We start from the raw sequence: 23,580 nt of genomic DNA, 5'->3' as shown, positions 1-23,580 counted from the left end.
GAAAATGCAGTGAAAAAGCTCCCCACCTCCTGCATGGCCCTGGCACAAACCCTCTCTGCAAGCACACATGCACTCCAGGTTGCAAGAACGTTTTCCTAACATACGTGGCAAAATTAAAACAGCCCTCAATGTTCCTTCAAATAGTGTGCACTCAAAGTTTCCTGGTGAAAATGCCTCGTGGGTGTAAAGAGCTGGTGTTACGGCAGAGCACCAGGCTGCAGCACGCACTCTGCTCCCTCAAACAAAGCCATGAGGAGTTCCCAGCCTCTGCGTGCCTTCGGTGGTGCTGCACAGTGGGGTGAGCTGCTGCATTAAGCTGTGGAGATAAGGTACTGGAGAAGATGAAGGAGAAAATGAGGTGTTGCCAATAAGGAAAAAAAAAAAGGTAGGTCTAGGTAAGATTTTTGTACTTTGAGTCATCATAACAAGTTAATGAGAGCAAATCTTGCAAATCTTTTCTGCTTGTTTATAGGTAATGGTCATAAGCTGACAATCTAAACAGATTTATTTTAATTAAAATACTGTAGTGTCATTACTCATACGATTATTATTACTCACACATAACAGACTTTCATTCTGAAAATGACAAATTCAAACCAAACAGCACACTAAAAGCTGTTTCTAAATGTGTTCTAGTTATGGTAGGCTATCTCAGTGATCCTAAAGTTGATTTAGGATTTCCTCACTCCCACTGTGTACAGCATTACACAATCTGCTGTTTTGCAGCGTGAACTACAGCTTATTTACTTGTTTTCCCAGCTGCCTGGGGAAAATAGCTGGGAAACAACTTGTTTAAAGCTGCATGTACAAATCTTGCAGGCTTTAGTGAGGTAATACTCTCACTGACACCAGGAATGCACATTCTGGCCAACAAAAGGGGAAAAGGCAACGCACAGTATTAAAATGTGCTAACATTTCAGCTGCAATCAAAGTGTCTGGAAAAAAAAATCAAGTTACTTTTTAACACAAATGCAAAGAAATAGCAATGTTCAAAAGCAGGCTGTGTCTCAGCACCAGGGAGGAGTTCCATCTTCCTTGCAGTAACAGACACAGGCACGTGGAGGAAGAGATGTGATGATTTTCTTATTATTCACAACAGGAGACCACAATCACCACTCAGTAGCATGGAATAGATTCATCTCTCAGCCCACACAAATACACAGCTCTGAATTAGCACTAGAAATAACTGCACCGCTACCCATCAAGGACTACAGGGATGTATTCAATTTGTAAAAATCTAAGGTTAATTTTCAGGCAATGATACCGAGAAAGAACACAGCCCTTTCTCTCTCCCCTGGGTGATGAGCTGGATTTATTAGCAGCTATAACACGAATTGCAGATGTCCACTCTTCACCTTTTCTGTGTGTATTCCTTGTCAAATGTAGCATGGTAAAACACAATTTATATTCCGAGGCGTTAAAGCTTTTATTGTTGGCTTCAAACAATGGAACTACACCAGCAAAGAGAAACTGCAATTAAGACCTACGAAGTGCAGTGCGAGCTGAAGCAGAAAATGGCACATTCCAGCTCAGAACATTCAGTTTCTTTCTCAAGGGTGGTTATGGGGTGGATTCATGTACTTTCAGTGAAAATGCAGATGATTTCTGCATTTCAGTGAAAATGTATCATTAAAGAGGGTGAGATCGGAGGCAGCCTGGGCTGCAGTAACCATGCCCTGGCTGAGTTTGTGATCTCGAGGAACCTGGGCCTGGTGAAGAGCAAAGTCAGGACCCCGAACTTCCAAAGAGCAGAATTCCAGCTCTTTAAAGACCTAAGGGATGGGATCCCCTGGAACACTGCCCTTAGGGACAGAGGAACTGACCAGAGATGTCAACTCTTCAAGGATGCTCTTCTTACAGGACAAGAACTCTTCATCCCCCATGTAAGAAATCAAGCAGGGAAGGCAGGAAAACTATGGTTGAGCAAGGCCCTGCTGGTCAGACTGAGGTGCAAGAGGGAGATGCACAGGCAGGGGAAGCAGGGACACGTGGCCTGGGAAGAGCACAGGGATGGTGTCCGGGTGTGCAGGGATGGGGGCAGGAAAGCCAAGGCACAGCTGGAACTGAGCTTGGTGAGGGATTCAAAGAACGACAAGGGATTCTCTTGGTCCACTGTCCAGAAAAAAAAGGCCAAGGAGAGTTGTGTCCCCTCTGATAAATGACAGGGGAGAACTGGTTACAGCAGACATGGAGAAGGCTGAGGTACTCAGCAACTTCTCGGCCTCAGTCTTTGCTGTCAGGCTTCCCATGTCTCTCGAGTCCCTGAACCTCTGGGTGAGGTTTTGCTGGGGCAACAAAGTGCAAGCAAAGGGCAGGTTTGAGACCACCTGATGGAAATGAACAGGTACAAGTCTGTAGGGCCTGATGCTGTGCATCCCAGGGTCCTGAGGGAACGGGCTGATGGAGCTGCCAAGCCTCTCTCCATCCTATTTGAAAAGTTCTGGCAGTCAGGTGACTGGAAAAAGGGAAACATCACTCTCAGTTTTAAAAAGGTTGGAAAGGAAGATGCAGGGAAATACAGAGCAGTGAGCCTCACCTCTGCGCCTGGGAAGATCACAGAACAGGGGCAGGCTGGGGAAGTGGCCCCACATGAACCCAACGAGGCTCAACAAGGCCAAGTGCAGGTGCTGCACCTGGGTTGGGGCAGTCCCAGCCATGAGCACAGCCTGGGAGAAGAGCTCACAGGGAGCAGCCCTGAGGAGAGGGATTTGGGGCTGTGGTGGCCCAAAAGCTGGACAGCAGCCAGCAGTGTGTGCCTGCAGCCCAGCAGGCCAACTGCGTCCTGGGCTGCACCCCCAGAGGGGTGGGCAGCAGGGCAGGGAGGGGATTGTGCCCCTCTGCTCTGCCCTCGTGAGGCCCCACCTGGAGTGCTGCGTCCAGGGAGGGTGTGGGGCTGGGAGAGCGGGGCCAGAGGAGGGCCATGAGGGTGGGCAGGGGCTGGAGCACCTCTCCTGGGAAGGCTGAGGGGGCTGGGGGTGTGCAGCCTGGGGAAGAGAAGGCTCTGGGAGACCTCATTGCAGTCTTTCAGTAGTTAAAGGGGGCTTATAAGGAAGATGGAGAGCAACTTTTTAGGTGGTTAGGTAGTGAAAGGGCAAGGGAGAACAGTTTTAAATTAAAAGAGGGATTTAATCTAGATGTTAGGAGGAAATTCTTCCCTCAGAGAGTGGTGAGGCCCTGGCACAGGCTGCCCAGAGAAGCTGTGGCTGCCCCATCCCTGGAGGTGCTCAAGGCCAGGCTGGATGGGGCTTTGGGCAACCTGGGCTGGTGGGAGGTGCCCCTGCCATGGCAGGGGGGTGGAACTGGGTGGGCTTTAAGGTCCCTTCCAACCCAAGCCATTCTATGAAAATCAAACTTCAATGCATTGAATTTGTATGTCAGACAAGCTTCCAATCCGTTCACATTCAGCAAAAGAGCTATTGTAAAAAATGATAGTCTGTTTCTTAAAAAAATAAGTTTAAAAACGACATAACTTTCCGTAGCTCTTCTGAACGTATGCCAACTGATGTCTGACTGATAGAATGTAAGTATTACCTGTCCTTATCCACAACAACTGTCGTAGGGTAAGACTGGTTACTTTTATTCCCAGTACCTAACTGGCCATATGAATTGGCTCCCCAGGCATAAACGTGACCTTCATCCGTTAGCACTAACGTATGTGCACAGCCACAGGCAACCTGTAAGAAATAATAAAATGAAAAATCTCGTTTGTATGTAATAGTAAGTTAACATAGACAGATGTGTGTTATGTTATACATTGATGTTATTGATTGTACTTCACTATAGTTAATAAAAATGATATTAAGTCTGCCAGAAGGACAAAATACTAAACTGAAGCATTTTCCCAGAGTGAAATACAGTCTAATGAAGAACGGGATAGCCTAAGAAGATCTTATTAAAAATAGCATTTATTACAAATGTCGGGAAAAAATATTTATTAGAAAGGACCAAATGTTTCTAAATTCCTAGTCCTCTTTAAGTAAAATCCTGACCTCACTGAAAACGATGGCGAAATTCCCACTGAACTCCACAGGGTCACAGTTTCTCAGAGGTTCATTTTAAGATATAAGTCTTCATTCTGATAAAATGCACTTTAAACAAAAGATCCAGGACTACATTCTTCACATGCAGAATATTAGCATTTTCTCAGTTGTTCATAAAGGGTTTGACATGGAGCATCACACACCTACCCTCTGTACACGAATGCCCTGCAAGGCTGCAATTCGGCATGGCGTTGGCTGATTACCACTGCTGCCCAGTCCAAGCTGCCCATTACCATTGTAACCCCAGACATAGACCTTAAAAACAAAAACAGGGATTTCAGTTGTTTGCTTATACGTTATTCTTCTGAAAACAATACAACTACTTCATTGTTCCCATAATTTCTTTCAATATTTCAAGTTCCCACACCTTAGGATCTGCACTGTATATGTAGACACGTAAGTATGTGTGTATATATACACATACACACACATATATACATGAACCCTACATAAATATACAGATAACTACATACTTCTTTCATGTATTTGTCATTTCTGGTACAGAAAAACATATTTTGGATGCTTCATCAGTTAAAACTTCCAAGTGTATGCTCATCTAAAATTCTAACCCTTCATACTCATCTTTTTTAGAAGTTATAAAAGTGGAAAATAAGTGATTCATAGGACCATTCCCCAGCACAGAGCAAATTCAGCATGAATACTTCCCTTTTTAAAAGAGCTAATTTCTCATTCAAAAATCTTCTAACACAGAAGAAAACGTATTAAAACAAGTATAAACTGGAAAATATCACAGCAGTTTGAGTAGACTATTAATGGTTTTGCAACGAATATAAGAAGGAAAACACTGAGTACTGGTAATTTCAGTGACATATTACACTACTCTAATGCAGTCAGTAGCTACCAAGGTCTAAACTGAAATGCTTGAAGTGATGAATCTGGAGAGGAACTAGGCTGCCCTAAGTCTTCAGCTCAAATGAACTACAGCAGAAAGAACACTATATCCCCTTGATATCCTCACAACGGAGATTAAAAAGTATTAGAGGGATTCAAGGTGTATTGAGGTGGAAAAACATATGCAATATACTTTTATTTTCTCTGTTTTTCTTTTTTTCTTGAGATAATGTGTATACATGGGCACTGAAAACTAAGAAAGTATCGACTGATTATTCTCACCTTCTTGGTATATAAGATTCTAGTTTAGACAAAATATTTTGTTTTGCTATAAAGACAGCAGTGGGATAACATTAATCAGTACTTTCTTTTTTTGTTAGAATATAGTACCACTCTAAAAATCAGTAAATCAGTTAACAAGAAATGTTAACATTAACATGAGATGTTAAATACATATACAAAGTTTTTATGATTTAATCACTACATTTGTAAAAATCTGGCCTTCTAATTTTTATTTTTGTTTTTTCCTCAGAACTGTATTTTCAAGTAAATTTGAAATTTAATGCCTGAATTCCTTCAGGAAAGCCAACTTCAGTAGTTGATACAAAGTAATAGTTGATAAGTGTTATGAGTAACCTCATAAACCAAGAAGCCAAATATTAGTGAACAAATTTCTGTTCAACTTCTTTCTAAAAAAGAAGCTACAACCAGCATGAATAGGAAATTGTGCTTAAGTATATGAGAATACGCAACACAATTTATGACAAAGATTTTTACAAACAGTATAAGCAGGTGGATTTGAGGGGTTCTGGAAATAAATACTGCTTTTCCCAGTGATAGTACATTACTGAAAGGTTTAAAATGACCCAAATCCTATGGTACTACATACAATAAAGTTCAGTCATAAATTTCAATTAAAATTTCCTACCTCTCCATTTTCCACCACAGCCATGGAACACATCTGTCCACAGGCTATGTTAACTACTATTTTATTTTGTAGGCAGCTGGTAACTCTTCGAGGAATCGGTTGATTAGCTGTTGAGCCAGACCCAACCTGGCCTGAGTTGTTATAACCCCATGTGTATACCTGTCAGAAAAGGATTGTCATCAAAGAAGATTTTATAACATGCAGTTCTAAGTATGCATTCAAGAAAGAAGTTACATGCATTAAAAATATGTTTTGAGTTTGTGTTCACGTTTTCTTTTAAGATTTAGGAAGATACATAGGTTTACAATATAATTGTTTCTATCAAAACTATGCCACTCACAGTATTTATATATTCCATTCTTTAATGTTCCACCAACCAAAGTTACGAGGCAACATGACAGCTGCAATCGTACAGAAGATTTGTTAGATTTCCAGAGCCCAGAGCAGAATGACTAACTGCACACAAATGGCATCTCAGAGTAAATGATGATAAAACTGTTTACTTCACTGGGTAAAACTCCTGACATGAACACAATTTAAATTGATGTCAGTTTTAATACTTTTAAGCATCTATGGTAAGGCATAGAATAGGAAGAAATGATATATTCTTATTACAAGGAGATGTGGCACTGAGATCCATGTCCTGCATGCACTTCAAAGTAGATAGACTAACAGATTTTCCATTTTTTATAAACATTTTTGTTGCATCAGCACCCCGAGGACAGAAAGCACAACCAATGCTCTAGGTGCAGTATGTTTTCCAGTTTCTCATGTACAAAAATTTCATTAGGAGAAAAGAGATTTATTCTAGCTTTTCTCACCTCTCCATCAGATGTTAACACCATAGAATGATGAGAGCCACAAGCAACTTCAACGACTTTCTTGTTCACCAAGTTAGTGGAGACTTGACAGGGAACCAAACCATGATTTGTTGTACCATTGCCCAACTGGCTATAAGCATTATGACCCCATGTATACACTTCTCCTTCTACAATAAAAATGTAAAAAGCAGTTTCAAAATCTATTTTTCCAATGGCTACATAACATAAAATTACAAACTGAAAAGCCAAATTCAATAATATATTATACACATTTAAGTATACATGTGCCCTTTTTGGCACCTAATCCCATGGACTATCCCATCTTCTCATAGTGTTTACCACAAATCCTAAAGGGTAGTATCACCATAATCTTCATAAAAGAAATCAGATAGCTAAAAGAAAGGAGACAAAGCGATATAGAAGAGAGAAGGATGAAATGACAGGAGTCCCCATTTCAGGTTATGTCTTTGTCACTGAGAGCCAGCCAAAATTTCTGTGTTCTGGCCCTGTGTTTCCCACTTTTGAAAAGTTCAAATAATAAGCTTTTCATCCCACTGCAATATATATGAGGAGGCTTGTAGGAAAAACAATTAGGCAATGCTGCTATTTATTATTTAAACATGCCATTCATGTCTTGTATTTTAAGAAACATGCTAGTAAAATTAAGAATGCAAGAAATGTCTGACTGGGTTAGGCATCTAGTCTATCTAGTGCAGAATTCTGTTTCTGACTAGCAATAAAAAAAAGATACTGTTTAGGGGGAAAATGAACCTGCAGCCCACTCCCCTCATACTTCATTTAGAACCACTAGATTACAGCTATTATGAGGCACAACCCTTCCAATTTACTTTCAAGTATGTGTATTGGCCTGTTTTTCATGAAGCTAACACCTTTTTGTACTCACATTTTTCATGTATCAGGTATCCTCTTGTTTCAATAGTGCCAGACTTAGTGAATAGTTATTCTAATTTCATCTCGTCTACCATTGTCACGATCTTCTACATCTAAATTATACTGTTAGTCCAGGAGAGCTAGATTTGACATCGAACTCCTTCAGATCTCTAAAGAGATCACCAGGACTCCTTATGTTTTCACATAAAGTTAGTTTTGGTTTCCCCAAAACTAACCAGAGAAGATGTGCTACACTAAACCAATATTTCTCTATAATAACAGGTTGCATCTACTGGTTTTACGTTGTCAAATACAAACAACCTTCTCCCCATTTCATTACTAAAAGAATGATATGTATTTCACAACTCTTGCATTAATGCCTAAGGGCTTTCTGACAGGCAGGTTAAAAGAAACTATGATGAATGGCAGGCAGTCACATGAATGAAGTTACGAGTAAAAGTCATCGAGGATCAGTTCTGGACCTGTTCTCGTGTAATATTTCACTTTATGATCTGGATAAGGAGTATGATGGGGCATGAGTAAATCTGCCAGCAACAAAGCTCAAAAGAAAATGCGGGTGCATATGTAAAAAGTTTCCAGAATGGGTGGCCCTGAAGAAAATCATGGGATGTAATGGTATATAAAGAATAGTTACACGCAGAGAACATAATTCAGGTCACCTACCTTTAGTCATCTAATCTAAACTAGTCAACAAGATTTCTTCTCATTAATGAAGAGAGACAAATACTAATATTATCAGGCAGGCTCTAAAAGAATCTCACTGAGAACACAACATTAGTCATTTGTCTTCAAAAATAATGTACTTAATAGCGAACAGATCTGCAAAAGGGCTGCTAGCATGGTATATGTTTCAAGAGAGTGCCAATGAGACAACAGAAAACAAAAAGCTGCAAGGCAACATAAAAGTTCTAAAGCACATCTGGAAGTAAGTACTTGAGGGAAAAGATGCATTTTAGCTGAAGGACAATGTTGGCACAAGAACAGGAGCATTATGTAGCCACTAACACATTTTAAATCCAACCAGAAGTTCCAAATTTAACTTGTGTACTAAAAAATCTTACAGAAGTAGTAACAAGATCAAAGCAGAGCTTGAGAAACTTACAAAAAAGAACTAGCTATGAACAGAAGTAGCACATCATGTTGGCTAATGAAAGCATGTTAGACTTGATAGCCCAGACTGTGTATCCCAATTTTCTCTCTTATCCTCCCCAAACAGACCTTTCATTCCTGCTTGACTAATTAAAGCAGAACTATCCAAAAAAGCAGTATTTGTGTCATACTTTACCTTCCGTAGCAAGAACAACGTGAGGACCACTTCCATAACTCAGACAGGCTATTTTTTTGCCACACAGAGAATCTAATCTCTTTGGTTCAATAGTGCTTTGGATGTCTCCTGTTCCCAAGCACCCACTGCAGTTCATGCCAAGCACAAAAACCTGTTATAAAAGAATCACAGAATCATAATTTGAGTTGGAACAGACCACCAGAGGTCAACTAGTCCAAACCTCTTCTCAACAGAAGTCTGAATATATCAGTTTACTCAAGGCCATGTCCCAGTGAGTCCTGAACAACACCAAGGAAGAGATCTCACAAGCTCTCTAGAATTTAACAAGTCTCATGGTATTTTTTTCCCTAATATTTAATTGGAATTTCCCATGCTCCAACTTGTGTCCATGCATCTCCAAGAAATGTCTAGCCCCATCTTCTCTTTATTCTCTGATCATGGTAGGAATCCAGTAATTCGCATTGCAAATGTCTTAGCAGTAATCAAAACGATCAGGTATTCAGCATGCAACTGGTCCTAGGTATACAATCACAGTACTAGATTTCTGAATAACTTGACACATGAATGACCAAGTATGTCATGTTCATGCACTTGAACAATTACCTCATCATTTTCAGTCGCATACAGCACTTCATTACCAGCGTTACCAAACACACAGGCTTGACGAATTAACTTGAGCTCTTCTTGTGAACAAAGAGAAAAAATGGGCCATTTCCCAATATCCAGCATCTTTAGAGCTGACAACAATGTTGCCTCCAAGACCTGATGTTAAAGAAAAAAGACATCAAATACCTAGACAGAGAGAAATGTATATGCCTTTGCATAGTAAAAAGGATAAATTCAGAGATACACCACTACAAACTTTCACAACCACAAAATATTTTAATTCTAGAACAGTAATTGGAGCAAAGCCATTAAAATAAACAAATAAACGATATCATGATCCAGAAAGAAAGGAACAATACACATGAAGAAAAGTACAAAATAAAAAGTTAAATGCTGCAGTCACATTTTCATTGTATTTATACAACATAACTGCTAGGTTACAGGATTCAATATACAGGATTTTAATTTCAAGGTGTGAAGTTTACATCCAAAAATTGAAAATAATGTGTTTTTTCCTCTGATGCTATAATTATTGTTAAGAGGAAAAAAGAAAAAGACATGTAAGAACTGCCCAAGAATATACTTATATTTAATAAATATACACATTTATTTTCATGTATTAAAAATGGAAACCTGAGAAAACTTGAGAAACTCTTTCCTTTATTTTTCACTTCTGAAACAGTCTTCTTTCAACAATTATTGAATCTTTGGGAACTTTCTAAGAATATTTTTATTTGTAAGTAAATGCATAATAAAAGAAAAAAGATAATTGAACATTCCCTAGCACGGTCAAGGAGAAGTAACAAGTTTCTTGTCAAAGGAAAAGAAAAAAAAAAAGCTCTCTCCAGACATTAAAATTAGTCAAGTTAATGTCTGAGTCTCACTCTACATTTCTCCTGCTTTAGTATAGCATAAATCAAAAAAATGTTACAGGATCGAAATTTAGCTGCAACTTTTGCACAGAACACTCATCAAAGTTTCTTTACTAAAATTAGAATAAGTTCTGGGTGTGAAGAAAAGCATTATTAATTGCCAGCTCTGAAGCTAAGTAAGAACAGATTTTGCCTATCATGGCATTATGTAGTTCACCACATAACAGCAACGACTGCATGATTTGCTTACACCTAGGAAGCAGCAGACCCACAAAATGAACTGTCACAGAATACTTTTTTTTTTTTTTTTAAACCTCTGACTGAAGCAGCAATGTGAATAAATTCCAGTTTAGAGTCACCTATGTCAGTCTTAGGGATATTGCTTTTTTGACTAATATCACTTACTATGAAAAAATGTTCACAGAAGCACAGATAAAACGCTTGAAACTAGAGATAAATCCCTAAATAAATTGTGAATTTCAATCTCTAAACAAATATACTTCTGAGGAACGAGGAGGGTTGGTCACGTTCCATTAAAAAAAGCTGTGGTCTTGATGACAGTAGCTATTTCCCCATTCCCTCACACCAAATAACTAGATTCAGTGACCATTTTCAGCCAAATTTGCAAGTGAAAGGGAAGTAAGATTCAGCTGTTACACAATCCATTTGGCAGTAGGCAACTGGAGAATCACACCCGTACATGATGAAGTAAGTCAGCAAGTAAGTAGGGCCAAGCCAGTTTAGGAAACGCTGTCTTCCATGACACGTAGCAAAATTGTAAGAGATGAAGGGTATGTATCCATCTAAAATCAGGACTCATAAATCTGCTTTTCACAGAACAGTTTGTTTCATGTCAAGAGGTTAGCATGAATTTTATGGAAGATTTTAGGGACTTATTAAGTATGATGATGAGAAGCAAAAGCATCACAGACTAGTCTGTCAATTGCATTAACAAAACTGCATCCCACTTTTGCTCAAGGTGCCCTTCAATTGTAGATGCCCTTACCAATGCTCCACCAAAATAAGATACTGGTTTCTTTAAAATGTTGGCTATCAATTCCAAGCACACAGCAGATGAATGAGCACCCATTCATCTTATAAAGTTTTTTTGTGTAATCTCTTTCTACAAAGAACTCCTGTCCTACTCTCATAATTAATGGGTTACAAAAACAAACGAAAAAAAACACAAAACAAACAAACAAACAAAAAAGTAGCATTTCTTAGCATTAAAATCATACTCTGAAAAACGTACTATAAAAAGCACCCAGGAAAAATACTTACAGTACTTTTTTTTTTTTTCTTAAACAGAAGAATTATTAACAGACTTTGTCAGACTAAAACATAATCTAAATCCTGTCTCTCAAATCACTAATCTCATCCAATTTACTAAGAGACATTCTTTCACTTTTTAACATTTTCCCCCCTCCCTCACTTTCCATCATATTTTTTTTCCCCCCAAAAAAGACACCTTGAAGTACCAGCCTGCAGTATTTGTGTCCCATCAGTGATTAGCTCCCTCATTATATTGCACAGGTTCATGACAGACAGAGCTAGACAAGAATTTGAGATTTCATATTACACAGGTACCTATCACAAAGGTGTATCAGCTATATCTCAAGGACTCCTAAAACTTCATTTGACCTCAGCAATCAGTCTAAAAGCTGGGTATTCAGTTCTGTCATGCAGATCACCTTAACAAGGCGCTATCATTAAGCTCAAAACCTAAATGATATGTTTCATGAAATTTTACATGCAGGGTTTTCAAAGGAAAAGAAAGAGGAAAACGGGATGGAGTTTTTTCATCATATTATGCTACAAAAGTTAATTCTTACGAGTACATCTTGTTGAAAAATTAAGCTGAAATGAGTAACTTTAGAACTTAATTCTAAATTATACCAATGCTGCAAGACAATGGAGCAATTCAACCCACATCAAATGAATACATTGTGCTTCTAACAATTTGTGGATCACATAAGTAGCGTTTCTTTTCCAACTATCATTTTATACCTGGAGTTTTGGTTTTATGTTTATCTTGAAAACTACCAGCATGTACTAAGTTAGTGCTAAATGAAGCCAGCTTAATCCTCTTGAGCAGAGCAGTATGAAATTCGTAACACAAAGTCACACTCTGACCTTGACACTGACTTCTTGAGAAGGAGGAGTTTCATCCTCCATACGGATTTGCACCTGTGTCCACCTGCAGAGAGAGAATAGTGGTTAAAATCAGGATATCACATTGCTGCAAAAATACTTTATAGAACTATACACACTTCATATTAAGCCAGAACTATTTGCCTGTATTGGGTGAGAAAACAAAAATCATGAAGCTCAGACAATTTTGTTTTTATATTTAACCGCACAGTGATCAGTGAAATGGACTCTACTCTTCTACATTATTTTGTATTCTTACCTAAATAGGAATTTTTGGACTTTTTTTTTTTTTTAAATAAGTAGTACAATTAGTCAGTTATGAGAAAGGAAAAGGTTTTAATAAACACAATACTCAATATACAATACAATAAATTTTTTTTATTGTAGTAAAAATAGATTTAGAACCTTGCTGATGTAATTTTTCAAGACATTTCTTTCAAAAAAAAAAAAAATAGAAAAAGCACACTGGACAAAGCTTTCCATTTCTGGCATAAGCCTTCAAATGTTCTTATTCCAGTCCCATTTTGAAAAGCAGTGTTAGAAATAAACATTTGGGGCTTTTCAGGTTTTACTGAGCATTGTTAGAATATCCACTTTGTTTCAGAAAATACTGCCAGCTCTGTAAAAGAGCTGCATGCTTTCTGTGGTGTGCATCATCAGTAGAAACAATTTCCAGATCAGATGTTTCTTCCCACATGAATATGCATGCCCCTGCTATCCCTAAATAATTCCCTAACATAAAGCCATGCAGCTCCATTTCCAGTAAAACTGCACAAATCACGAAGCAGCTTTGAAGCTGTGCAGGCTTCTTTTGCTCAGCAAGTTGGAAAGTGGTAAATGTCATTTTCTCGGAGGGGCAGCGATTCAGCCAATGCTAAAAAATCTGTTTACATTTCACTGAAAACAAAATGTCTGGAAAATTCTGATTAGAAACACAATAACACGCAATAAACAAGAATCCACCACTTTATTTAGCTATTTTTCAGAAGACTTCTGCACTTTAAAAGAAGTACCAAATGTAGCTTTATAAAACTATGTAATGTACTGCTAAACATGTCTCTTGTGGAAGCCTTCACGCTGTAAGACCAAGCCCAAAGATGTAGAATATATGAAATTCATAGGATTTAAATATTATCGGTTTTAAGGATTTAACAAATATGATTTAATTCACTGAATAAAGAAAAAATCTCTACTGAAACTAGAAACAACCTGCCGAATTAAGGCCTTTTGCATGACCAGAGCAGGGTTGTGTTCCCAAACGGCAGTTCTGAAATGCTTAATGTCAACCACGGCAGCAGTGTTAAGAGTGGAACTGACTATCAAGGCCATGCAAAATTTTGCAGCTTCAATTTTCAACACTGCCTGTCAACGCTGATATGTGTAATCCACTTCTTCGCCACCCTTAGCCTACATGGCTGACAGGTTTTCCAAGAGCTTAACTATTAACTATGAATTTTTGAATGTAAGTGAACGCAGGATTCTGTCTCTCTTCTGCAAGCCATCTGATACACAACTGATACTCATCATTCTTCAAGTTCTAATATTTTACTTCCATTTCTTCTGTTTAGGCAAAAGCACATAGGTTGATGTTAAAAGCAGGTTACCTGCTAGTATAAACAAAGATACATCAGTACGGACCATTCAGTAACCTAACGAAAGGATCTCCAGCCCGCTACTTTGTCAGAGTCTCAGAAACATACCAAGAGTTTTGAACTAACTTTTTGCAAGAATAGAGGTCGCTTACACGTCCTCACAATTCAAAAGTGATGTTTTATCTTAAACATGAGAAAACTACCCTGCAACTCCATTCTTCAAACCATTCTGCAAGCATAGGCACTTTATTTCTGATCTGTCCTACATAGGGTATCAGTACATAGGATGCTTCAGATGATACCCATTTATTTTTTTATTCAAATTCATTTGTTGTAATACAAGTACATATTGATTGTCAAATGTTTGCATCTGCAAAGGTGTTCTTTGTAAACACCTGTAATTCATTTAAGAGTATATATTAACTATTAGATCCTGAAAACAAAGAAAGACAAAGAAAATATATTAAATCGTTATGCATACATAACAATCATTCTTATCTGAGTACCTCTAACATACTAGCAATGATTCATGTTTGCTTACTCTTAGGAATTTTTCCTTCAGAAAAATTACCATTGGATGTACTGTGAAGCAAAGGAAAACAAGTATTTGCATCAAATGTTTGAAGAACAAAACCTTCATATTTATGCACTTTACAGAAGAAAAATACAGTCAGAGCTATTTGAGACAAGTTTTCAGGGCTGTTAATCTACAAAATCTTGAAATATGCATATAATTGCTGAAAAACCTTATCTTAGAATAGTTAGTCATTACTAACTAAAAAAAAAGCAAGTTACTTTCAAAAGTAAACAGGTAAGCAAGAACTATTTCTCATGCATTAAAACTTTATATATATATATTCACTGTTTTTTCAAAAAAAAAATCTAACACGAAAATCTTAAAGAAGAAACCTCATAGTAAGTGTCCATTTTCTGAGGAAGTACACGGTGTTTTAAAAGTATTCACATTGAACTTTGATAAATCTCTTATCTGGAATCCAAGTCCAATTTGAGAATCTGGACAGCGTACTCTGGCAGCCTGAGTCAACTTGTGCAATTTGTAAGTTCTGACTCTGGATTTACTCCAGCCATGGTATGTGGGCAGACTACGTATGCCTCTGTGGTATAGATAAGATGAAGTTAAGGAACACAAATGCTGGTTCTATTAGCTAAGCTCTATTAAGAGTCTAACCAGACCATTTAATCCTAAATATTTATACAGGTTCCCTAACTCATTTGAATGTAAATATTCTTGTAGATTCTCTCTCTAGGAACTTGGCAAGCAAACATTTTTTTTTTCCTTGCCAGAACTCCACTTCGCATTTCCTCACTCTTAACTTCAGTATTTCTGAATCTCATCTGCTGAATCAAAGGTCTGTCTAGAGCTTCTTACCTCAATAACTCTAACCAAAGGCCTTGGAAAGAGTAGAAGGAAAAAGTCACAGAAAAAAAGGACTTGCTTTCCTTTAGGAAAAGGACCTAACCTTGCCTGATCGTGTTGATTTCTCAGCAGCCACATGCAGGAAAAGGCATGAAATGATGCTAAATTGTTCGAGTGATCTTGCAGAAGAGGACAGAACAGTAATATTATTGACAGCTATTGCCACTGAAGAGGTTACATTCCCTTTCCAGGAAGACGTGAGACTATTTTCAAAATTATCATCCTTCTTCACGTACAAACACTGAAATGTCACTACCCTGTCTGGTGCTGACCATAAACTGACAGAACTCAGACCTTCATTTACTCCTCCACTGATGCAGCGTTTTCCATTACCAAAGAACTGCAGACCCTGGAAAACAGTAAGTGGTTGTTTGAAGAGCTGCTATCTCCAACGAAAGCACGCTCTTTTCTCATTCCCTACTTGCTTCTTGACACCATCCTGTGACTTCTTGGCTTCTGATGCAAGCTTCACTGGCTGCCTACTAATTTCAAGAGTAAAGTACATGCAATTTAGAGGCTGAATCCAAGAACCTCCGAACGACTGCAGTCTTGACAGTCTGAAAGACTGACATCATAGAATCATAGAATATCCTGAGTTGGAAGGGACCCTTAAGGATCATCAAGTCCAACTCTTGACACCGCACAGGTCTACCCAAAAGTTCAGACCATGTGACTAAGTGCACAGTCCAATCTCTTCTTAAATTCAGTCAGGCTCGGTGCAGTGACCACTTCCCTGGGGAGCCTGTTCCAGTGTGCAACCACCCTCTCTGTGAAGAACTCCCTCCTGACGTCAAGCCTAAACTTCCCCTGCCTCAGCTTAACCCCGTTCCCGTGGGTCCTGTCACTGGTGTTAATGGAGAAAAGGTCTCCTGCCTCTCGACACCCCCTTACGAGGAAGTTGTAGACTGCGATGAGGTCTCCCCTCAGCCTCCTCTTCTCCAGGCTGAACAGGCCCAGTGCCCTCAGCCGTTCCTCGTACGTCTTCCCCTCCAGGCCTTTCACCATCTTCGTAGCCCTCCTCTGGACACTCTCCAACAGTTTCATGTCCTTTTTATACTGTGGTGCCCAGAACTGCACACAGTACTCGAGGTAGGGCCGCACCAGCGCAGAGTAGAGCGGGAAAGACTGACATCCTTGACCTTGTGAAGTAGGTAACTACTTCAGAAATTTCTAATTAAAATAAACTGCTACAGAAATCTAATTAAAATAAGACAGCCTTATTGTCTCACTCTGCAGAACCAAAGCTTCAGCTAAAACCATCTTGTCAGATGCCACCTCTCTTTTAGAATGATAATCAGTTCTACCTGTTGGATCCAGCATGACCCCACTGAAATTAGCAGAGACTGACAGAATAGTTTGGGTTGGAAGGGACCTCAAAGCCCACCCAGTCCCAGCCCCCTGCCATGGGCAGGGACACCTCCCACCAGCCCAGGTTGCCCAAAGCCCCATCCAGCCTGGCCTTGAGCACCTCCAGGGATGGGGCAGCCACAGCTTCTCTGGGCAGCCTGTGCCAGGGCCTCACCACCCTCATAGTAAAGGATTTCTTCTAAATATCTAATCTAAATCTTCCCCTCTTTTAGTTTAAAGCCATTCCCCCCTTGTCCTATCCCTACACCCCCTGACAGAGTCCCTCCCCAGCTTTCCTGTAGGCCCCTTTAGGCACTGGAAGGCTGCTGTAAGGTCTCCCGAAGCCTTCTCTTCTCCAGGCTGAACAACCCCAACTCCCTCAGCCTGTTTTTGTAGGAGAGGTGCTCCAGCCCTCTGATCACCCTCGTGGCCCTCCTCTGGACTCACTCAAATAGATCCATGTCCTTCTTATGCTGGGTGCCCCATTTACATTCTGAAAGATTTACTGGAGTACTGGAGCTAGATGGTTGAAATCTGTATGCAAAGGCCTTTTTTTCTCCCCCCCCCAGTAATTTCATCATCCCCCAAAATAAATTAATTGAGATAAATGAAGGCAGTGTAGGATAAGATATAAACAACATAAAACAAGGGAACATGGACACACCAAAAGAAGTTACTGTGAATACCATTTTATAACCCATCAATTCAGCTTTACTACCATGGTGGTAAAGAACAAATAGATCAGGGAAAAATGTTTTGAAACAAGTGAGAAGGTAGGAAAGAAAACAAACGACATGACCTTTCAACTCTTCGATGGTTTAAAAATAAGTGTCAGGATCTGGTGCGAAATTTCTGCCCTAAGTGACAAAATTGCTCTGAAAAATCATATGAGGATTCCTGGGACACCTTCCCCTCACCTCCATAAAAAAAAAAAAAAAAAAAAAAAAAAAAAAAAAAAAAAACACCAAACCTTGGAACTTTTGGTTAGGAAGAAAATGCGATTAATTTGATTTTTATAAATTCAATAGGACTTTTGTAAGTCCTATAAAAAACAGATGGTAAGACACACTGCCCATATTAAGCATCTTTATTTCTCCCATCCCTATTCTGTTTTTCCCCCCCCCTCAGAACTGTTGTCCCTCATCGTCATTGCTGTAGAATGGTGTATTGTTTACCAGGGAGCAGCAAGAGTGGAGCTGACTGGAAAAATGCATCGTCATCTACCAGAGGGAAAACGCTTAAAGCAGAAGAAACAAATCTCAAATTCTTTTCTCCATGCCACAAACCCTGCAGTCACCCTGAAAAAAAAAATAATTTGAAAGCTTTGGGTATCCATCTACTTGACTGGAAAAAAAAATAAAGATTTGAATGAAACAACTAAAACCTATTAAGGAACAGAAAATATACAACAAACCAACAAAAAGAAGTACAAAGAATAGAAAATAGTCTTCAGCAAATCTATGTTGAAATCTCAAGGTCGGCAGCTAAAAAAAACTGATTAAAAGGTGTTGATCACAAAATATTTTTGAATTAAAGTACTTTCACTCTTTTATACAAGAGCAAAAATACCTTTTGAAGGCAATCAAATGTTTCAGATAATGGAAAATGAATGCACAAACTACCTTTAATGCTGAAAACCATTATAGGAGGATGCTGGAGCCATTTTCATGTAATTAGTGGTTTACTTCTGCATTAAAAGAAAAAAATATATATAATGAGCATTATCTCCAAATCTTTTAAGTATATTAAAATAATCAAACAATTTGTTACACAGTTTCTTGGGAACAGGATGTTATCCCTGTATCTAAATCTAATATAAGCTAAATCTAACCCGAGATGTCAAAGAAAAATATTCGCTTTTTTAATGTGAATTATTCCAGATTTTCAGAAAACTAACATGAAAAGCTCTTTCTCTTTGCCAAATTTCTAGACAAACTCTGAACACTCTTCAGTTCCTGTAATCCATACAGAGACAAACCTAATAAAATATCAACAACGGATGCAATTATTAGGTCTTGTCCATTTAAAACACTGCATTTAATTTACCATATAACCGTTTTGGTAGAATTGAAACCTATATTGATTTTTCATTTTGACATTCCTTCTTGAGAGTTAAAGGAAACCAGCTTTAGGGAAATGAAAGTATTCTGAAGATTTGGTTTTAAAATAACTTTAATAAAGATATCAACCACGTAGCATAGCAAATTAATGCAAAATAATGCAGTAAATATGTATCCTGCTCAATCTGTTGAAGAGGAAAGCTGCTATAGTTCTAACCTATAACCAGTTCCTTATGTGTCCAAGGAAGGGCCTTTTATGCCTTCTAGCCCCATTTAAGCTAAAAGCTGTAATTTATAAAAGCTACCTTCTAAAAACATTCTATGCCTTAATTAAAACAACAACAAAATAAATAAACAAGCCCATAAGCATTATTAAACCACATCTGGGTCTCTTCTACACTCATCACTTAGATTTAGCACAGTCTTTCTGCACATTGGGTCACCAAGAGTGGATTTTTTTTCAAGACTATGTCTAACACGACCACAGCATGAACTGGTGGCTGTACTTAGACCTCCCTGTAACACTGGGTACTTGCAAGAGTGTTTCCCATGAACCCAGCACAGAAGGCCAGGCAGGGCTGAAGGATGGTGCAGACCCAAATCCTTCCCTGATACAAAGTCAGAATTTGCCTAGGTATATGCATCTAGCATGTAAATATAAAAGTATCATCTAAATATAGATACAAATAATTGATATTCTATACCTGGATCTAAGAATTCAGGTTGTTTAAACTTTGATAATTATAGCTGTCTGCATAAAAAGATATAATTTGCAGTTTGGAGACATACGATAGTAAATAAAATGTGCATATGAAAAAAAAAATTAGTGGTATTTCTTGGTGAGTAAATGACTCTAACTGTCCATTTGGGTATTTCTTTAAGTCTTCTGAAACTGTAAGTGACCAACAAAAATGGCAAGAGCATGGGATTAGACGTAGCAGATGGACGTTTCTCAGCTCTTAAAGACTAAGTCAGAAACAGAATGTTATTCCTTAAAGTGTAAGCTTAAGCATCTAATATTAAATCTACTTGCAGCAATAGTCTCCAAATTGCAAGACATCACATGCAATGGGAGGCCGAGGTTATTTTACCTCAACTTTATCACCTAGAAGTTTTACTTCTGTTTTTGTTTTTACTTAGATGATTAAAGAACCTTTAAAAGCACTTGCCTATAACTAACTCAAACTTACATTGCACAATTTTCACTTCATCACCACACTTTTTCCTACAGCTTTGTTTATCCAACCTTTTCCTATTCTTTATTCCACAACATTCTTTTTGAGATAAGTAACAGTTTGGCAGACCTTTTTTTTTCCTTTTTTTTTTTTTTGGATATTAATTCCAAATAAACTTTATCTTTGGCATAAAACAATTTAATTCCTTCTTTATTTTCAGGGCACTCAGGACTCAGTGCAACTGACATCACGAACTAACCCTCTTGATTTTTCAAGGTTGGCCCTCCTGAGATCATGAATTTCAACCTTTGATTATTGACATACAGTACATAGCTAAACAAACTACAAATGGGATCCTGGATTGAAAGCACTTCTCAGAAATTTTTACACGGAGAAATGGGCAATTCAGTGCCTGTTCAGCAAGTTTAGAGCAGTTCTGTGTAAGAAGATGATGTTAACAAATGATGTTAACAAAAAAGCCCACCTATGATGAAATTCCTAATATTGTCTCTCAGTAAGCACTACCCTCATCAAAACCCAGCTCTTCTGGTCTATAGCACACACCAGCAAAAGCTCCTATAATGTTTTCCCATCAAAGCAATGATAAGCTTGATTCTTTTTTATCCCTTTCCTGTTGCTTTACTTCCCATCGCATCATTACCACCAAATATCTTTCTGTCACGTCTATTTCTCCCTTACCCCACATGCAGCAGGATCATTATTTCTCATTTTTTCCTTTACCTGTACCTCCTTTCACACCCTCCACCATTCCTTCACCCCAAACCCAGCCACCAGCTCACCCCCCCAGCTCACAAGGACGCACAACATCTCCCGTAAACATCCTTTATTCAGTTCTCAACCACAATACAATTCAACAACGGGAAAAAATCCATCTGTGGAAGGAAACACGGTGGAATTTCGCAGGGAAAAGCCCTCAGCGGGCAGCCCCAAGATGCCGGCGCGGGGCGGGAGGCGCAGCGCCCGCCCTTCCCGTCCCACCCTCGCCCGCCCGCCATGCCCGGCGGCGGCTGAGGCGGGGCGGGGTTGGGCGGCCGTTGGGGCGCCGCGTACCGGTCCCAACCGCCGCTCGCCTCAGCGGGGCGGCTCTGCCCGGGGGCCGGGACGGGATGGGGAGGAGAGGGAAGGGCGGCGGGCTGCTCGCTGCGTATAGCTTACCTTCCCCGCAGGCAGCGGCTCCTCCTCCTCTTCCTCCTCCTCCTCCTCCCTGCAGAGGGGCCGGGGAGGGTGCAGCCGCTCTCAGGCGCCTCCTCAGCCGGCAGGAGGGGGAGGGAAGGGAGGTAGCGCCTCCCCGGGATCCTCCTCCCGCAGCCGGAGCGGCCCCTCGGGGCTGGGAGTGCGGCTGCCGCCGAGCTGAGGAAACGCAGCCCGGCTCTTCCCTAAGGGTTTTGGGGAAGAGCTGGGTGCTCGATGTGGCTGTTGTCTGGGCTTAAATAGGTGTGACAACGCCACATAGTGAGAGACGTGTTCAAAACCATGACTACTATGGGAACACCAAGCATCGTGGTATACTATTTGTATGCGCAATAAATTTTTGAATTGTTTTTCCAAGAGAAATCACAGAATCCCAGAATCACAGAATTTCTAGGTTGAAAGAGACCTCAAGATCATCGAGTCCAACCTCTGACCTAACACTAACAGTCCCCACTAAACCATATCCCTAAGCTCTACATCTCTCTTCCCATATGTCTTTAAAGTTTAGCTCCCCCTCAGCAGGATAGCCTAAATGTTTTCTGAAGGTAGCATGCCTGTTTTTATTGGTCATATCTCCTACCTTCAGTTTGATATACCCTGCTTCCTCGCTATGTTGTGTGTTCAGAGACCTTTGCTGTTTTATTCAACAATATTCTTAGGTTCCACTTGTGGGAACCTTATTCAGAAGAAGAAAGCCCTGTGGCTTAGGAGCTAGCGCTCTGACAAAAATGAAACTCCTTTATCACCTGGGGAGCGTCTCAGGGCATCTTTTTTTCTTTTTTTTTTTTTTTTTTTTTTTTTTGAGGGAATCACGACAACCACAATCACAATTCATAATCTTTTTATGCAAAATGCAATGATCACAGTAAAACACATTACAATTTATTGTCTGTTGCCAAGTTCATTTCTCAGTTTCCTGTTTTCTTGAAGCCATTTCAGGGGAAAAAGGTTGCCGGATCTCAGATGCGTGTGTAAATGTAAAAATATACCTGATAACGTCAGTCTAACAGACAATGGTAACAAGCTAATCATTTTCAGATTGGCAGAAAGACAAACATTTTTAGGAGAAGCAATTGTCACGCTTACCGGAACAGATGGTGTGCTTGACCCATTCAAACAAAATTGGGTTTAATACAGTGAAGCCCTTAAATCTGGAAGCAAATCTGCAAACAAAGAGTCTGCATTTGAAACATTTTGCTAACAGATTGAGGTCAGTGTACAATAACCGAAAGTGTGAAAGTAAGAAATGCTAACGTCATTTCTGAATGTATACGAAGTGGAGCAAACAGAAGTTAAAAGGAAATTTGCCTCCAGTAATTATTAGAAACCACCTAGTGGGAAACTGCACATAAAGCTACTATAAATTTTGACAGAGAAGTTGAAAATGGGATAGGTTGCATGGAGATGATCAATGGTTTGAAAATGGGAGATGCCTTAAAAGGTGATGAAAAGATGCCTTAAAAGATGAAAACCAGTTTATTATTTGTATTGCAGTTTATAGGTTCCTTATAATGAGAAAACATTAAGTATTGAGTGGTGTTTTAATTTAATGGAAGAAGACATAACAAAAAGCAACGGGGAGAAATTAGAGCCGCAGTAATTTAAATCAGAAATGGAGGACAAAGGTCTGATGCTGAAAGTGGTCTGCATTTATTGATTACTTCAGATCAAAACCTGATCAAGTCACTTCTGCCTTTCTTTACAAGCCAGTTGTTCTACACCTGTCTCAATTTCTTTCTTTCATTTGGGCCATTTCCAATTTGGTTTTCTTATTTGCGAAGTGTAGTGCCAGATTTAGAACTCAACAGTGCTGAATGGAAGGAATTACATCCCTGTTTCATCTTACAGACACTCTTTTTATATGTACCAGGACTGTATTTTCTATTTACCAAATAGCAAAGTATTGTCCACTGCAATTTAAGCTTTGCATATCTGTCTTTCTTAATGTGTTTTCCAGCTGAATTTCTGCATTTCCATTTGGTCTTTGGAATAATACTTCTTGGAAGATGACCTGGTTTTCTTTTCTGATTAACTGGCATTTATTCTACTTTTAATTTGATGGTATTATTTTGCACAGTGTAAAAGTATAATTAGACATTAAATGAGAATGTAGCAGAGATTGTAAACACCTGTAAGTCAGTGAACAGCCTTACTGGTCCCAGCACCAACATACTCCAAACCCACAGGACTTCAGTTACTTTTCTTCAGTACTATGTTTTCTGCCTGAAGTTGTTTATTTTTTCAATATTTAAGCACCAGTTCGGTACACCAGTTGATGTTCAGGATGCA

General features: G+C 39.2%; 1 protein-coding gene across 4 annotated transcripts in view; it reads right to left on the bottom strand.

Annotated features, from left to right (window-relative positions):
• Positions 1–21,478, bottom strand: part of LOC137852726 (RCC1 and BTB domain-containing protein 2) — a 32,346-nt gene extending 10,868 nt beyond the window's left edge. Inside the window, exons 1-10 of one of the 4 annotated variants that reach the window (XM_068674766.1) lie at positions 21,256–21,478; positions 18,467–18,531; positions 18,020–18,142; positions 12,450–12,513; positions 9,442–9,600; positions 8,839–8,989; positions 6,642–6,808; positions 5,821–5,979; positions 4,188–4,295; positions 3,532–3,674 (exon numbers count right to left, since the gene is read on the bottom strand). In XM_068674766.1, the coding sequence (XP_068530867.1) occupies positions 3,532–3,674; positions 4,188–4,295; positions 5,821–5,979; positions 6,642–6,808; positions 8,839–8,989; positions 9,442–9,600; positions 12,450–12,491 (929 nt within the window). In that variant the 5' untranslated portion in view covers positions 12,492–12,513; positions 18,020–18,142; positions 18,467–18,531; positions 21,256–21,478. Of the gene's footprint in view, positions 1–3,531; positions 3,675–4,187; positions 4,296–5,820; positions 5,980–6,641; positions 6,809–8,838; positions 8,990–9,441; positions 9,601–12,323; positions 12,514–18,019; positions 18,143–18,466; positions 18,532–21,255 lie in introns of those variants that run through there. The other 3 variants (XM_068674757.1, XM_068674773.1, XM_068674782.1) reach the window with 3 other exon arrangements.
• Between the last annotated feature and the right edge of the window lie 2,102 nt (positions 21,479–23,580).

The sequence above is a fragment of the Anas acuta genome, chromosome 1 (assembly GCF_963932015.1).
Source record: "Anas acuta chromosome 1, bAnaAcu1.1, whole genome shotgun sequence".
Classification (NCBI taxonomy): Eukaryota; Metazoa; Chordata; class Aves; order Anseriformes; family Anatidae; genus Anas; species Anas acuta.
The sequence above is the reverse complement of the archived record's forward strand: the minus strand, read 5'-3'. Positions and strand labels throughout refer to the sequence as shown.